This window comes from Equus quagga, chromosome 6, assembly GCF_021613505.1.
Source record: "Equus quagga isolate Etosha38 chromosome 6, UCLA_HA_Equagga_1.0, whole genome shotgun sequence".
NCBI lineage: Eukaryota > Metazoa > Chordata > Mammalia > Perissodactyla > Equidae > Equus > Equus quagga.
The window spans coordinates 121,847,991-121,866,166 of NC_060272.1; the positions used below are offsets into that span (position 1 = coordinate 121,847,991).

Consider the following 18,176-nt stretch of genomic DNA (forward strand, 5'->3'; position numbering starts at 1 on the left):
CTTTAAGAAAGTATTTTTGAGATGACATGGACCGCTTAGTAACAGGAGTCATTCATATGTTGGGAAAATGGTTTAGCTTAACTCTGCCATGGTAGCTACTAGTGACAAACTAACATGTAATTAGCAGACCTGTAAAATATTATGGACATAGACAGCAATAGGCTATGTTATAGCTACCTTAGGATGACAATGGACTTTTCAAAATTCAAGAGCCCCCAAAGAAGTAAATGAATATTAAATTTTGATTTCATAATACAAGCTAGGTATCATGTACACATTAGGAATAATGATTTATGCTAACTGTACAGTGCTTACCTTGAGGGGACACTATGCTGTTAAAGGGGGAATAAAACCCTAAGAGTTCCCAAACAGCAGTAAACCAATAAATATATTAATTTCATAAAAATGTGACCTTTTTGTGAACATACTAATATAGAAGTAACAAATCAATTAATGTAATTCATCAGGCACGTGTGGATAAGAAACTAGCAATGTGGAATTTTATTATATATATTTTCCAGTCATATAAAAACAGAAAGTCATAATGAACATATTTGCAGAAACTTTAAAAATATGTTAAAATAATAACACCTTACATATTGCATTAATATTAAATAATCCATACAAGTTATTTTTCAGCACTATGGCTCTCAAGGAATTGTATGAGTCCCAACGTAATTACCATCCACATGTATTCTTAAGTCAGCATAAGCATAGATTTAATATATATTAATGTGAAATATATAATTAATATAATTTATAATTAATATTTCCAGATGTTTACATATGTGTATAATTTCACATATGAAGTTAGAGAACTGCACATATTATCAAGACATATTCTATTCTATCCAAGTTATATATTCTGTCTTCAGATAACTACTGAAAAATGGGCTTTTTGTAAGGTCAATGCATTTTTAAATAACTTTACACATGATTCCTGAAAATTAATTCCTAGCTAAATAACAAGAAATAAATGCCTACTTTCAATGAACCTATCCGTTTTATATTTTTGACATTTTATACAATAAATATACTATAAAATGAATATTTTCTCTACCTTAAAGTAATCACAATATTATATTGAATAAATCCTAAAATAGAAAACACATAATTATAGTATTTAATAGGTTAAAAATTTCTACCTTGTTACTATAGATTTCTGGAAGCAGCCCAATAATTTAAATAAAATAGCTTTATACAGAGAGTAATATTAACAACTCCGATTCTCAAAAAAATAGCTAAACGATTGCTAGTATGAATAAAGCTCCATTAAAAAAAACAGCATCTGGTTAATGTTTTAAAATGAACTAAAATCAAGTCCAGCAACACGCCATGAAATCTTTTACAAGCTCCTTCTACTAATTCTTTTAAAAATTGAACTTTCATAATAATATGAAACAGAAAATGTGTATTTACTCTGTAAATGGTTTGTAGATTTTCGCCAATAAAATCTGAATAGAAACTAAACACCAGTAGTTATAACAGTTTGTATTCATGTGTAAAAAAGCCTATTGCCATTACAATAAAAAATAATTCCCCTTCCGCCGGCCTTTGCTTTTTCAAAACGTATATACCCGGGGAAATGAAGCCACAAGGAAGGTCACAAAATGAAGCCTCATTAAATTGTTTTTAGACTTATTATCCAAGTTCTAATTAGGATGCTGCACGTTGTAACTATATAAATTTTTTCAATTATTCTGGTCATAGGAAATTACACCAATGGTGTAAAGATTTATCTGATATGAGAACAAAACTATCTAGGATTTTGTTTTTAAGAAGTAGGCCTCATTTAAAAAAATGCTAATTGTGGCCTGAGATGATTAAAATATGATCAGTCTTGACTTGTCAGACTCATCACTGTAGTTGTAGCTAAACTTATGAGCTTTGTCCGGAGCAGTTGCAATGTGTGGCTGCCAAATAAGAAACTATGAAACAAGTCACTGTGAAAGTCCATCTCTCTATTGACTGCAAAAGCTCCTCGTCACAATTACTTTCTTGGGATCAATGTTACTATTTCGAGAAGTCAAACCATGTGCCAGCCTCCACCCTCGCATGTCCTCCACTACTGGAAGGAGGGAGGGTATACCCGGCAGGAAGGCTGGGGAGAAAAACGCGGCCTCCAGAAAACTAGGACCGTTAGTAACACTTTCCTCCAGGGCGAATAAGGTGCCCTAGAAATACACCTTGTGTATTTCACAGTGTGTTTGTGTGTGTGTATGTGTGTGTGTGTGTTTACCGACTCCCACCCAGGAAATTCAGGAGTGACTGACTTCTACGGTGGGTTTAGAATCTCCAGGTTCCCCCCCAAAGTTTCACCGGATTGACGAGGTGTGTGAAGGCGGGTCCGGGCTCAACAAATTGGGAGAATCGCACCTCTGAGTAACTGTAACCCGAAGCGGGAAAGGGGGAAAGAGCCTACACGCCCCCCCCCCATACACAGCACCCCCCCGCCCGGTAACCTCCTCCTCATAACCTCGTCCGGAAGATGATTTATCTGTATATTAAATCACACCAAACAAAACCATCCAAGGAACGATTGCACCCGGGACTTGTCGAGGCCTTTCATACCTGGTATTCCAGGATGCGGCTGCTGCGCTCTGCGCTGGTTCCTCAGTAGCATCAGCACGAGGGCCGCAAGGGCCCGCACGCTCGGCGCCGCGAACTCCGCCGCCGGCCGCACGATCCGCACCACGAAAACCCTCTCTCGCGGCCGGCCCCACGCGCGCGGAGTTCGCACGGTCACTCGGAACCTGGCGCGCACCATTTCTTGCCGCCGCCACCTCCGCCGAGCTCCGCGGCCGCTGCGCCGCCTTTTGGTACCGGTGGTAGCCAGCGCCGCGCCCGCCCCCCGATCGCAAAAGGAGACCCACGCGCCGCCCCCCGCCCATCCCCGCCCCGTAGGCGCGCCCCCGCGCCCCCTGCGCGTGCCCGCCCGCCCCCTACCTCCCCAGATCGCAGAACCGTTCAGCGCCCAGCGCGCGCGGGAAAGGCCGGCCGAAGCGCCGGGGGTTGGGGGGGGCGGGGGCGCGGCGCGCGCGCGGGCGGATAGCGCCCAAGGTTTCTCTCCTCTTTCCCGCCCGATACGCGCTCCCTCCCCCCGCCCGCCGCCTTCTCAGCCTCCGCGCGGGCGCCTCACGCCGTGACAGCCCAAGAACACAACGCCGGAACGCATCTCTAGGCAGCCCGCCCCCACGCGACATCCGTCACCTGACACGGCCAAACCAGGAACCGCCGCGGCCCGGCGGCTCCCAGTCCCGCTCGCGTCCCCGCTGCCCCGGACCCCTGCCTTTATTTCTCACGCCCCTCGCCGAGGGGCTTCCACTGCTGCAAACCAGAGAGAGAAAAGGAAAAGGAAAGCAAGGTCATCTCGTCGCTCTATCCGCCATTCAGTTTGAAAGAAATGGCGCTCCGCTCCGCTTCTACATTTGGGAGACCGGCGAAATTAAGGGAAGCCGCTGCGTGCGGCCGACGCGACATCTGGACACTGCGTGGCGCTGGCGCCGCTGGAGCGGCGGGCCGGCCGCCTGATCAGGTAGGCGGAGCCGAACCCCAACCCCGGGGTCCCTGCGGGGTGCGGGCGCCCCTTCCCCTCCCGGCTGTCGCTGTTGCCGAGGGCGCCGGGCTGGGCCTAGAACCCAGTCCGCTCACCCGGGCCGTTTTTATTTTCGGTTTTAACTTAAGAGACGCGCGGAGCATCTGAACGCTTCTTCCTCTTTCGTCCTTGTGCGGCGCTCCCCGCCCCCACCGGCTGCTCCCCGCGTTCACCGGCCGCCGGCCGCAGCCTCCTCCCGGCCCGGCGTCCGGACACCCTTCCGTCTCGCCGCCTGCCTTCGCAGCGTGGTCCCTCTCCCCCCACCTCCCCTCTTTCCTCTTCCCCCCTCTTTTCTTCCACATCACTGATCCTTTCTTTCTGGACACCCTCCCTCCCCCTTCCCCGCCGTGGTCCACTCAGAACAGGAAAAGCGGGGGAAGGAAAGGAAGGAGCAACATAAAGGAGGGGTGAGTCCAGGACACGGAGGCGGCCCGAGGACATGGAGGAGCCCGGTTCCAGAGCGCTGTCTGGCGGGTCCCGGCTCTCGGGTTGGATGGAGCTCGGACGCGGGCTCGCCGGTCCCCGAAGGCGGGAAGTCGAGCCCAGGACGCCGCTTTCAGGCGGGCGGCGCTGAGCCAGTGTCCCCACCTCCGGGGCCTGCGGGCAGTCTCGATCGGTCCAGCGCCTCGCGGGCTGGAGGCACGGCCTGGACAGCCGCGCGTGTAAAAGAGAATGTGGGACCAGGCCCGGCTTCGGAGCCCGAGAGGTGGCCCGCCCCACAGCGGCGTCTTCCACATGTGCCCGGGCCTAGTGGCCTAGCTGCAGAAGTGGATCCACAGCGGGAGAGCTGAAACGGCCTTATCGATCCGACACCCAGACCCTCACTCCTTGGAGGAGGAAAGGGAGGCTCGGGGATTGTCTCAGCCGCCGGTACTGTCACTGAGAGGCCAGGTCTAGCGGCAGGCTTCTTCCACTTCTGCATCACATGACTCGCGATTGGATGAAATGAGGCTTAGGACCACTTTTCAATAGGCACTCTAAATACGTACTTAGATCTTTACAAATGCACCACTCCTCTCCTGGTAGGATTCACTCAGAGTTTACCGAACATCGTGCCCCGTGCTGAGGCTGCTTGCCACTCCTCTGCCTAGAATACATGCTCTTTCTAGCTCTTCACAAAGCTAGCTCCTTCTCCTTCACGTCTCTTCTCAGGGATCCCTACTCAGAGACTTCCTCTTTCAGGCGCCATCATATCACGATGTTTGTACATATATAGCACTTAGCATACAGAAATTATCTTATGAAACTGTTTACTTGTTTCTCACAGTGGTATGTAAACTCCTTGGGAGCCAGACCCTGCTCTGTACTGAACTACACCGATGACTCCCTCTCTCCCCTAACAGAATCCTTATAGGAGCAATGGACTAGTAAAAACGAACGATTGTACCGAGGGATTTCATTTTATGGCCAGTAGAGGAGGGGCCCTTTAGAGGGTGGGTAGTTCAAAGAAGGCATCCTGGAGGAAAAATGCTGCCCACTTCCAGCATAGAATCGTTTAAGGACCCTGGGGGAATGGAAGAGTGAAGGGTTTCCTGGGCCCAGGCAAGGTGATTAGCTGTGGCAATAAATAATGGTGGGTGAGGGTGAGTAGACCTGTATTACACATCTCTTGAAATTATTAGAGGTCTCCGGGGAAACAGAACCAATAGAATGTGTGTGTGTGTATGATTTATTGTAAGGAATTTTCTTACCTGATTGTGGGGGGTGGCAAATCTGAAATCTGCAAGACAGGCAGGCAGGCTGGAGATGCAGGGAAGAGTTGATGTTGTAGTTTTGAGTACGAAGGCGGCCTGGAGACAGAATTCCTTCTTCCTTGGGGAACTTCAATCTTTTCGCTTAAGGCCTTCGACTGATTGGATAAGGCCCACACTCATTATGGAGGATAATCTGCTTTATTCAAAGTTGTGGATTTAAATGTTAATTATAACTTAAAAAAAATACCTTCACAGCAAGGTCTAGACTGCTGTTTGACCAAACAATTGGGTACCATAGCCTAGCCAAGTTGATACATAAAATTAAACATCACATTATCCCATTATGCCTGAGGGGTCTGCCGAGCCTCAGTTTCCCAGCCAAGTTTAAATCCGGGGATCTGTCTGTATTATTGGGCCTGTATAGCTTAACCAATAACCATTTCCTCTCCACCCAAACTTGTTCTGCAGCTAAGGGGAGTCATCCACTTCAGAGAAATGCCATTTGAGTAAGAGCACTGAATAAGATCATTATACAGACAGCTCTGTATTCAATGAAGATAAATTTTAAAATTCAGACTTTAAATTCCATCTTGGATTTCCCCTGCTGCCCAACACCTGTGTTTTGTTAGTTGTGGTATGCAGGGGAATTCTATCTAATTTTAATATTAGACTAAGCAAAATATAATTATGCAGATGAACCTGTAGCAAAACAACTAATTTGTGGCATTCCAAAGGCTTTTGGAATTCCAAGCGACTTTTTGCTATGTGCTCTTCCAAAAAGTGTATGATCAAGAATGGAGCAGTATTATGTGCATGCCCTTTCACTTATGTTACTTATTTTATCCTCACAGTGGCCCTTTGAATCTGGGATTACTACCCCTACTTTACAGGTAAGAACAGTGAGGCCCAAAGGGCTCAAATCTTGGACACTTTATGGCCCGCAAGTGCCAGGGCTGGAACCATCACGAAGGTCTTTGGACTACAGGCCCTGTGCTCTTTCTGCTGCACTAAAGGCTGGAGTTGATAGGTGTGAGCCGTCCGTGGGTCATCTGTGCAGAGAGAGAGAATCACTGAATGTTGGAGTTTTTCTTTGCTCTCTTCCGTGGCCTAAAAAACTGACTCTGCAGATGTCTCTGAGTTTTTGAGTGGAGGATAATGATTTTCTATTTTGGATCAGCAAATTTATCCACAGGCAGATAGGAGAGGGCACTTAACATACTTTGTCTTGTGCCACCTTCTCCTGCCCCGCGATGTCCCAGGACACTAGCTTTTTCCCGCAGGTGACTCTTGATTATCAAAATTCCAGGAGAAACTTTGTTAATATTGTACACGCTCAAATTGAAAACCCCAAAGATGTAAGACAAAAGACATCATAAGCAAGATTTAAAAACTATTATTTGAACGTTTATGTCAAAAAGTTAACTTCCAGAATATATAAATAAATACATAAATGAGTAAAAAGATAACCCAGTAGAAAAATGAGCAAAGAAAATAATGGGCAGTTTATAGAAGAGGATATACAAATAGTCAAAAAATATATGAAAAGATACTCAGTTTTACTCATTAGTAAAGAAATGTAACAGAACAATGACATATACCTATAGTTGTGGCAAAAATAAAAAAGAGTTATAACTTTGGCAAAGTTGTCAAGAAACTCACTCTTACACAGTATTGTAACTTGGCGCAATTGTTTTGGGAGGCAATTTTACACTATTTAACAAAATTGTATGGGCATATGTGGGCATATGATAGAGTTATCACATATGGATCTATTCCATGATTTCAGGAGCCTCTAGATCTGTTTAAATCCCACCATAAACAGAAGAATTTAAGTTCATTCTCTTTATAAAGAAAAATTAAATGGCATTTTATTTGACATTCACCCCCAGGTATATATTATGTCTGTATAATGACCGTGCTGTCCCCACCGGTCATTTGAGACCAACAGATAGGGAAGTGGTCCTCAGCCTGGCTTCATATCAGAATCACCCATGGATGTTCTAAAATCTAGATTTGCTGACCAATTTCAGGTCTAAGAATTAGCATCTCTAGGTTTGGGGCCTCAAATTTCTGTGGTGGTTACTTTCAAACAGTACAGAAAATAAACGAATTAGGTAAAAATCTTCTGAAATCTCCCTACCCGCCATTCTCACTACCCAGGAGTAACCACTTTTTTAAAAAATGTTTAACCTTCCAGAAATATGGATACATATAATTGTAAACACCCCTCCCCCAACACACACATTTCGAAAATGTAAATGGGATCATGCTATTCTGCAACGTGCTGTGTTTGATCAGTAACAGATCTTGGACAACTTCCATTTTCAGGACATATATATGCACTTCATATTTTTATGGCTGCATAGTTTTGTATTTTATGGATGAACCAAAATTTTTTAAAACCAGTCTCCTGTTGACAAACATGTAAATTGCGTCCTTTTTCCTGTCCTGCTTTTCCTTTCCTTTGCTTTTTCCTTCCACATACATGAACAGAGACCTTGTGTGTGTGTGTAAAATCTTTCCATACTTATATGTGTGTGTATATATATGTGTTTCTTTATATCTTTAATATTTACATAGATGTGTGTATATATACTTACATATGTTTTTCATACTTATATGAGTTATAGCAGTGCAATTGCTGAGTCAAAGGATACATATATCTTTATATATGTATATGTACATGCACATTTCTTTCTTTCCACAGACACACACTACATATATAGTATATATATTTCCATACATATATTTACGTATGTGTCTTTGCATATTTATATAAGTTATAGGAGTGGAATTGCTGTGTCAAAGGCAGCCCAGAGATTAGACAGTAATAGAGGATGAGAAAATATTTTAGGCAAGGTTATAGTTTATAACTCCAGGTGGCATGTTGAGAGGGGACACAGAGGACTGGAAAGGGGACTGCTGTACATTAGGAAAGGTGATAGAGCTTAGTAACTCATAACCTACAGATGGAATGAGGAGCCATTGAGTATAAATATTTCCAACACTCACCCTTCAGAAGAGAACTCCATGTGTTGTCAATAATCTGTTGACCTATCTGTGGGTTTGTGAACAGAATAAATTGCTTACTATTTTATGTTTATATGTTATTTCTTATAAACATATAATAAAATATGTAATAACATACAGAAGTTATTTACAGCTTAATCTGATAAAGAAAACAAAATGCAATTATTCATACTAAGAGATGAGTGAGATCTGAATAACAATGGATAATGCTTATGTATTGGGTTTGAGATTATGCTGAAAGCCACTCAAACAGCAGACACTCATTACTGGCCCTGACTCCCCCTCTGTATTCACAGTCCAGTACCCAGTATCTGGTGCAGAAGGAAGTGGGATTCTCAGGGAGACATAGTTTTCAGCTAAGGCAAGGAGATACCGACATTTGTGAAGGGATAAGAAGGTAGAGGGGAGTTTGCTTAAAGTGAAATGGAAACACAGAGGTCACATCAGAAAGAGTTCAAAGGAAGTAGCACCAACCCTATCATAACAGGTTATTTGAATGAGAGGATAGATAAATAGAAGATTATACATTTTGGTAGGAGGCCAAATATGAAAGGGAAATGAGGCATAGTTTAATTACTGTAATTAGTCTTAAAGTTTTGACTTTAACTCTGTTGTAAAACATTTTCTGTGCCAGCACTGACTCTATATATCTCCTGGAGGTCTACCACCAGGGGCTTCTAAGTGGCAAGAGGATTCATAGGTGTTTCGGCTTCCTTTATAAACTTCCAGGATAATGTAGATCGCTGTGAAATAGCATATCATCTGCATACATCTCTCATAGTTTTTATTTTCCAGAGCAAAATCTTTGGTTTATATTTCTTTCACACTTCAAATTAGTAAATCAGAGTTGAGTGCTCAGTTTTGATGTACAGGTTGATTTATATCACTGTGCTTAATATGTAATTCACACCAGTTACATTGTTTCATTAGCAGCACTGGCTTCAAAGTAAGTTTTCCTTTATTACATAACTAATAAAGGGATGATATATAAAAGTCACTGTTACCATGAACAAAGTACTTTTTTTCCTTATGCAAGGAATGATATTAAAATCTTCCAAGTGGGGGATGCAGGAGGCAAGAAAGGAGTCGTCCCTTTGTAATAGGTGAACTTGAGAAAAGTGTCATAGAAAATCAAGATAGTGAGGAAGGAGCAGATTCCCATTATTTTGGGCCTGTAAATATTTCTCAAATTCCATCAGCATGTACACCATACACAGTTTGGTTTGATTTGATTATTTCTGTTCAACTATTGACCCGTCTTCCACAAACCACTACCAGGCTGCTCCTCTTTCTGTTCCTTTTGTTGTTTTCTTTTCTTCTCACTCTCTGCCCTCAAATGGCCGATATGTACATATTTAGGTGACAAAGAACTAACTCTTCCCTAACCTGCTGGTTCCTACTATCACCCAGGCAAAATTTAAGGACTTAAAGCTTCAGGGAATCTAATGAGAACAAACAAGAAAGTACAGAACCTTAAAAATTGGTCTGTAAAGTACATGCCAATTGTTTACAGAGAGTTACTCATCTTCTTATGACTTCTCCCGTGTGCTTTAGCCTTTTCTGCGCTTTGCACTTTCTGTTTCTTCTAATATCCTCAGCCTTTTCTTTTGGTTTTAACTCCTACACCAACCCCATTTAGGTCAGAGTCCCTTGTTATATGCTCACTTAAAAACCACTTTTTCTTTCCAAGCACTTAGATTAGTTTGTAAACACCTACTTCAGCATTATTTTATAAATCTACTGGGTCTCCTTGCTTATCTCACTTTAAGAAACTAATTCTTCTACTGGCTCTGAGTGGCATGAGAGAAATGCAAAAAAGAACAGGAAAAATCAGAGGTAAGATGACGTGGGAAAGATCTTAAAATTAAACTAGTTATTTTGCAAAGCATCTTTTCTGTCCTAGATCCCACAAACTTGTCTGTAATTTTTCAGCTAACTGGTGGAGGTGGTGTTTATAAAGGTATTTCCCCCTCTAGGGCTCCAGAATTTTAAAATGTGTGTCTCCTCTCTATTCCTCTCTATATCTTTCCTTGGCACATACCATGGCACAATTATTACTAATAAAATATAAGACTCCACTACAGTCGTGTGCAACAAACTCATAAAAGGATAAAACTTCAGTGATTGTAGGCAACTTAGAAGTAATCTAGTCCACCTTTTATAGGTGAGGAACATTGAGGCTAATCAAAGTTACATGGCTTAGTAAGTCATACATTGAATTAGTTGAAGAAACGACACTGGAACCCAGGTCTTGCATCTTCCAATCAAGTCCTAATTTCTCCTTCCTCCATTCTGACTCTCCCCTGGGGTTATAAATGGAAGAGGAGGAGATATTGAAAGTAACGTGATTCAACTGTTGTTGCTCCTTCAAATAACTTTTAAAATTAAAATAATCTATCTCTATATATTGATTTGTAGCTTAGTAATTGAACAGTGTGAGATTACATCCACCTAAAAATTACTGTTCAAGTTTTCACAAAATAACTAGTTTGTTAATAGTGAAAAGCTACTAACCATGTTAGAATTTGGTTATGATTAGCTGCTGACAAACATGAAAGCATGCCTCTTGTACTTTGCATTTGCTTTGGAAGGTAGTCCACAAGATGATTTCTTTCAATGGTTTCTTTCACTTTTCTTGATCACTAATTCTACTTGCTCTTCTTTTGGTAGAGTGACAATGTCTTGAACACTGGAAAGATTATACTTTACCATAAAAATAATCAGCCCCTGATAAGCATAAAAGGAAAAGAAGCATGTCTTTTGCTTTTTTGAAACAACTGAGGGGTAATTATAGACGTGGTGAAAAAAAAATCGCTATTGACTATTAGATATTAACACCCAAGTAGTTTGTTTTTAACATTTCCCATAAGGGAAGGGCAATATAGAATCTCAATGTCAGTTAAATTAGTGGTATTTATTTGCTAAAGGCCAGTTACCTAGCTTCATAAGATGAATTATTTGGGCCAGGAGTCATAGTGTGTTTGCCATAATACAGAAATAAAATATGATAAAATCATTCCTATGTAAACACTTTCTCAAAGCTGTTTGGAATTTTATGGATCATGAGCTCTCCTTTTGAATCTGTTTCATTCCCTAGATCTGAAATTACTAATTTTAGCCATTAGAGCACAAGAAACTTCAAAGAAATTTTGCTTTCATGGCAAATCATCCTTGTTTCTTCATCCATCCATTCAGCTGAAAAAGGAAATATAAAAATGAGGCCAAATGAATAAATTAATGAATTCTGAACTTATTTCACTTCTAGATCTTGGTATGAAGCTCAGGTAGTAAGATTTGTACAAACCTTGGTAATATTTTAGATTTAGATACAGAAATTAACAAACATATTTTTCTGTAATTTCTCAATGGAGCCAGAAGCAGGGCTCGTGGATGTAGAGCTACATTTGTTTGCATGTATCCTTCCAAGTGGAGTCTTTAACAAATTTAACAGTGTATACCTACTTGTGCTGCTGATAAAACACACCAGCCAAACCCATCTACCAGGTGGCTTTTGAAAACCGAATTACTTTTACATGCATTAATAAATTACTATTTCAGTAATAGTAATACCAACCAGGTGGTACTTGATTTCCAATAATGTTTTAGTGTGTGTATATATATATATATACACACAATATATATGTTCATATATGAATATGTATATATATATTCATAAAACAAAAACAATGTAAAATGGTACTGTGAGATCCACAACCATATTTTCTTGTATTAGTTTCCTGTAATATCAGCTTGTCATTGGGTTCCACAATTTCTTTAAATTTGGAATGAAATCACATGTTGCATTATGTATTTCAAGGGATTATTTTCATTACTCAGCCTCATACAACTAACAAATTTGAATGTCTCGGAACTTAGGAAGTAGAGGACAAAATAAGGGATTTCATAAATCAAATGGAAGATTTTAAATGATCAGTTGGCTTCTTTTATGCAGAATGCTTCTTAGTAATTGTAAAACAATATAAACTTTAAAAATACTATTCTTATAGTCAGTAATGATCGGGTGCTTAGGTGATAACTAGAATTGTATTTTCTGTCCTTATGGCTTAATTTGAAAGTGGGGATTCCATTACCTTTGTTCCAAAAGTGTCTTTTAGGCTTTTCTTTTGGGGCTATTCTCCATACTGTTGACATTTTAAAATAGATTTAAAACAATCTGTTCAGATTTATTAGATACTATAGAAAGAAAAAGTATCCTAGGAACTTACAAGGGAGACCTTTGTGTACTGCTTTTTCTTTTTCAAAGTATTTGACTTTATGCCTATCATTAATAATTTTGGAGAACAGGATGGAGCAGTGGGAAAACAAAACAACACAAAATCTTAAGCTTTGGTGCCAGATAGACTTACTTTGTACAATCATGGAATGAATATCTTGTGACCTTTGACAAGTTACTTGATATTTCTCTGTCTCATTGTCCTTATTTGGGAAGCAATATGTATCTCACAGGTTTGTTTTAAGTGTTAAATGAACAAACGTATTTTAAAGCATGCTTGGCACAAGTTGTGTGTCAATAAATGTTTATATATTTTTTCCAATAAGATATTCTCTGATTCCTTTTTTTAAAGATTGGCACTTGAGCTAACATCTGTTGCCAATTGTCTTTTTTTCCTTCTTCTTCTCCCCAAAGCCCCCCAGTACATAGTTGTATATTATAGTTGTAGGTCCCTCTGGTTGTGCTAGGTGGGACACCACCTCAGCATGGCTTGATGAGCGGTTCTAGGTCCGTGCCCAGGATCCTAACAGGCAATAACCCTAGGCCGCTAAAGCAGTACGCGCAAACTTAACCACTTAGCCACCAGGCTGGCCCCTGCTCTGATTCTTAACTCAGCTTCCCCAGTAATGTATTCATTTGCAGAATAAAGAAGTGATGGAGAAGTAAAGATGTGTTTATTTAGCTCAAAGGAATCCCTTCTTTAAATCTCTCAAATTCTTTTTTTCTGTTCCCTTGTCTCTGTCTGTCTCTCTCACACACACCATGTATAAATCTTTCTATGGCAAGTCTAAGAAGTTTTTATAAATTGTTGTTGGTATCACTTATCAACAATTATTTCAAAGAGTGAAATAAGTGAACCCCTCTGAATCTTTAATATCTCTCAGGAGTGAGTGGTAAATCCATGGACATACATTAAACCACATTTCCCACATTTTGGAGTCCAATCTCTGTTTTTTCTTTATTAAAGGAGTGAAGTATCAGTTGTTCCAATGCAGTAATGAATGAAGCAACACTGGAAATTAAATTCCAAAGCAATGCACCTTTAGTTTGTCAGACATATTAAGACATCCCATGAGCCGTCATATATTTTCAAGAGTTTTATACTCAGTCTACTCTTTCAGCAACTCTTTCGGAAATATCCCAAGATAATTTACTGGGTAAGTGCTTTGATCTTCTAAAAGACATTTGGAATATTTCATAGTTTGACCCCCTGAGACACTCTAGTAAAGGAAACAGAAAATTTAACAAAGAAATAAATAGGTTAAGGATGCAAGTAATCTAGTCGTTGCCACTATCCCATAGCTTCATTTAAGAGGTGTAGGTGTTCCTCACCTCTTTACCACGGGCCATGAGTTACTTTGTTATTTAAAGTCTCCCCATTAAGTAAGACTGTTACTGAAGAACAACTTAGAAGTACAAAATATCAGGCAATCTTTTCAAGCGGCAATTCACAGGGGGGTTTCTGTATCCTATCGTATAGAGATGAAGCAAATCGTTACCGTTAACGGCTACAGCTGCTCTCGCTACAATCCACCACTTCATTCCGCGTGTTGGTAGCAGAAACGCCGCACGAATCTCGCCTCGACTGAATGACGCACAGCAAGCGCCAGCCCCTTTCCGAGAGCTGTCCTGCACCGTCTTGATCCGGGCATTTTAAAACATGGGTGCAAATTCGTGGCGGCTTCCGCATGCTCTCTTCCCCGTCACTATCCCGTGGAGCTGGGCATGACTCTTAGGGCTTCCAGTAAGTATGGTTGTGCACGTGACTTGCAGCGCGGCACGGCGTGTAAAGCGTCGGGCGCCTCCTGACGCCCGCATCCACCGCGTCCTCCGGTCCTCCGTCTTCAGCTTTGTTCTCCAGGCCTTCAGAGCCTGACGCCGGAAGTGGGTCTTACCGGAGCTCCTTCAAGGTCACTGGGGCGAACGCATCACCAGCCTCCCACCCGAACGCCAATCACCGCCTCCTCCCACTCGGTCCCCAGCGTCTTGCCTGGGAAGATCCGCAGGTACCCGGGGTCGTTCGAGGATCTCTTCCCATGCCGCTTTTTGCCGAAAAACCCTGAAAAGTAAACGACACCTGGGAACTTCAGATTCCTCTCCGAAATCTCGCTGGAAATCCATTTGCCTCACCTCTCTGCGTTTGGCTTCACGGTGAGTGTCGACAGCGGGATCCAGAAAAAAAAAAGAAAAAAGAAAAAAACCCCAAACAACTTATTCCCGGTCTGCCCCTCCTTCCCCGCGGGGAGTGAGTCGTCCTGGAAGGCTTTCAGGCTTCTGCCGCTCCACGTTTGCAGCCTTCACTGAACTAAGTTGGGGTGGGGAACTGGGGAAGAAAAGGAAGGGTCCTTGTGGGCGGCTGGGTGTCCCCGCCATCAGTCTCCCGCGGCCGCGCGCAGATAGCGGGCAACCTCGCGGTGGCCCCGCTCCTCAGCCAGGTCCACGGGCAGGCGGCCCCAGGCGTCGCGCACGTCCAGCCGCGCCCCGGCCCGGTGCAGCGCCACCAGCGTGTCCAGGAAGCCCTCCCGGGCCGCGTCGTGCACGGGTCGGGTGAGGGTGTCGGGGTCCGCGCGGTTGGGGTCGGCGCCGTGGAGCAGTAGCAGCTCGGCCACGTGGACGCTGCCCATCATCATGACCTGCGGGGGAGAGGAGAGCGGTGAGGACGAGGGTGCAGGCCTCGAGATGCAGGCCTGGGCAGGGACAGGTAGAGCCATTTCAAAGAAACTCCTATTCAGGAAGCTTCCACCTCTTGCCGAGGCGCTTCCCAGCCTCAGGAGTTCAGTTATGCTCTGTTTGCAATACTCTCCCCCCCCCCCCCCCCCAGCCAGTTACTCTCTGTACTCAGCACTGAGTACCATTTTCTTTTTTCAAACGTGCTAGACAAGAAAGAGCTGATGATAAAAGTGCTTATCGTCGTTGTGGGGAAAAAAATTCTTTTTGATTTCCACCAGAACATGGGAATCTATTTTGTTAAATGATTTATGGCAGAGTTAAGTTTAAAAGCTGTTGAAGTCTTAAATTATTTCCCTTCCTCTCCCCCTACCCCAGCCATAATCTGGGTTTAAAAATATTTATTAAGCAGTCAGTTGATATATATTTTTCACAAGTTAAAGCAATGCTTTAGGGGAGAAAATAAGAAACAACTAAGTTTAAAATAAGGTTGACTTTGTTTAGTCCTCGTAGTAAATCTCCTGTGGAAGACTTTACTTTTCACTGTTAAATATGTCTGTGCTCATAAATGGAATCTAGTCCACAATTTGAGCCAAAATTGGAGATAGAGGGGAAAAAGTAAAGTTATGCAGTCTTATAAAATGATGAAAACAAATTGTTTTTAATGAATGGTTTACCATTTTTAACATTTTAAGTTAATGTAAATAAGGGCTAAAGCTTAGAAGATAATATATTTAATCTAACGTAAAATAAAGACTATATTTACATTGTACAGGATTTTATAATGTGCTAGGATTTTATAATCTTAAATAGTAAATATTTTACTATATAAAAAAGAGCTTGGATGTTAGCAGTCCAATCAGAGCAATGCATAACTTAGCAATGCAGTAATCTTATAGTATCCATTTGTGTAAATGTACATTATGCAAGCATTTACTTTCTTATTTTAACAATAAAACAATTTTTGATAACTAAGTATCCAAAATGGAGCATTTGTTTTTGTGAGTCTATATGTTTTAAAATGTACCATGTAATTGAAAGTACACTTTTTTGTTTCATGAATATTAAAAACATCCATTTCCTCCCTTAAAAAGCATGAAATATTTCTACTAGTGATATAAAGGGTATTTTTACATACAGAGAAGAGGGGAAAAAAGTGGTTCTTAATATCTCAAAAAATGGCAAGTTAAAACTATAAATAAAACCTCTTTTTACAACTATTAATATAATTTGAGGTCTTTAAGAACTACTTTACAATATTTTTGCTGCTTTAAACTATCCCTCATTTCTTATAACACTTTCTAAGAAGTCAAAAGGAATGAACATATTTTCTCTAAAATTTACACGATTAACAGGTTTCCTTAACAATAGCTTGGTTCTGGAAGGTGATAGTGAGATGAATAATAAATATGACCATAATAGTCAACAGTAAAGCACAAAACATTATTTTAGATTTTAAAGGATTTAAAAAAATATATTAGTACTAATCAAAGCAGGATTAATAGTTAAACCAATTGAATAATGGATTTTAGCAATGAAGAGGCCAATTATTTCTGATGACCCCTTGCCATTTAAAAAGGATCTAGCAGTTGCAGAAATGCTCTTGTAATCCAAGCATTCAGTATAATTAAATAAAAATCTACAGAAGCATATTTTTTCTTATGTAACACAGAAGAGACACTGCTAACAAAAAAAGGAATTAAGCACTGTGGTTAATGAATTCTGCCTTATTCCTTTGTATTTAATTCGTCTCTATGAGGAAAGAATACAAAGAATTTCATATCGCAGCTTAAAAGGTCACCATAAATTTTTCAAGTGCTATGATTTTGTACGATTCCTTAAATCCAATCCAGATTGTATAATTTGTAATTTAATTATCTCTGCCGTTGAAAGTTGATCGCTGTTTGTTGAAAGACGGACAAAACAGTCCTTCCCAAATAACTTCTTTTCCCCTTTCCTCCCCAAATGAATCTATCCCTTGCATCTCTGATCGTGAGACGGGAGAGGGAATATTGATATTTTTTCCACCATTAAAAAGAAAACTAAACTGAAGTACTCGGTTTTTCAATCCCTTTAGGACTTTTGGTGGGTGAAAAGCTGCTTTTCACCTGGGCTTCACATCTCCAGCAAGGGGGACACAGTGTAGGTCGGTGGAGATCTAGGTTCCAGCCGCGGCCCACGGAGGCCGCGCCCCCGCGTTCGTGCGCCCCCTGCCGGCGAGGCCCCGGGGCCCCAGCTACCTGGATCGGGCGCCTCCCGAAGCCGTTGACTCCGTTGGGATCCGCACCGGCTTCCAGGAGCTGCCGCACCGTCTCCACTTGCCCCCGCGCCGCGGCAGTGGCCAGGCCCGCATCGCCGCCGCCACCACCGAGCATGCCCTTGTCCTCCTCGCGCATTTCGCAGCCCCAAGACGCAAACTGGCCCGGATAATCCACCGCTGGACGTGAGCTTCGCGACGCTTCCCTCCCTCCCCACCTCGCCCTGGCGCGCTCGCCCCTCCCCGGGAGAGCTCAGCTCAGCCTCAGTCCCCGTTCGCCGTCCTTCGGCGCTTGGGGGCCCGGGCAGGGGCCGGGGGGCCCGGGCAGGGGCCGAGCGGCCCGTGGGTTGGCCGGGCTTTCCCCGGCTCGCTCCCAGGCAAAGGCGCCTCGCGCGGCCGCAGCCGAGCGCGCAGCGGCTCCGACCGCAGAATGCGGGTGCGTCGCAGCGGCCTCACTGCCCAGCTACGCTCGCGCGGAGTGGGGAGCCGGCTGGGAAGGAATCCGTTTCCAGCTGGGCGGCGGGGCCCGTCTCTCCCCACCCCCTTAGGCTCCGCCCCTGGCCGGCCGGCGGGCGCGGGCTCCTCCCACCCACTGGCGAGAAGGCCGGGCCCACAGACTACGTCACAGCCCGCGAGGATAGGGGCGGGGGGGAGCCAGCCCAGGCGGCCTGGGGCGCATGCGCCAGAAGCAGGCGCGCT

General features: G+C 42.8%; 1 protein-coding gene and 1 long non-coding RNA gene across 2 annotated transcripts in view; one reads left to right on the forward strand and one right to left on the reverse strand.

The window, feature by feature from the left end:
- The first annotated feature begins 3,037 nt into the window (after window positions 1–3,037).
- Window positions 3,038–18,176, forward strand: part of LOC124240933 (uncharacterized) — a 30,269-nt gene continuing 15,130 nt past the window's right edge. Inside the window, exon 1 of the long non-coding RNA XR_006889053.1 lies at window positions 3,038–3,535. This is a non-coding gene — a long non-coding RNA (uncharacterized LOC124240933). The remainder of the gene's footprint in view (window positions 3,536–18,176) is intronic.
- Window positions 13,209–17,982, reverse strand: CDKN2B (cyclin dependent kinase inhibitor 2B). The gene is made up of 2 exons (XM_046664236.1): window positions 17,461–17,982; window positions 13,209–15,186 (listed from the first exon to the last, which is right to left on the reverse strand). The coding sequence occupies exons 1-2, from the start codon at window positions 17,614–17,616 to the stop codon at window positions 14,926–14,928; spliced, it is 417 nt and encodes a 138-aa protein (XP_046520192.1). The 5' UTR covers window positions 17,617–17,982; the 3' UTR covers window positions 13,209–14,925.

Coding starts and splice junctions, on each gene's coding strand:
- CDKN2B (XM_046664236.1), bottom strand. CDS start 17,616: ATGCGCGAGGAGGACAAGGGCATGCTCGGTGGTGGCGGCGGCGATGCG. Junction 15,187..17,460: donor TCGGGAGGCGCCCGATCCAG/GTAGCTGGGGCC, acceptor TCTCCCCCGCAG/GTCATGATGATGGGCAGCGT.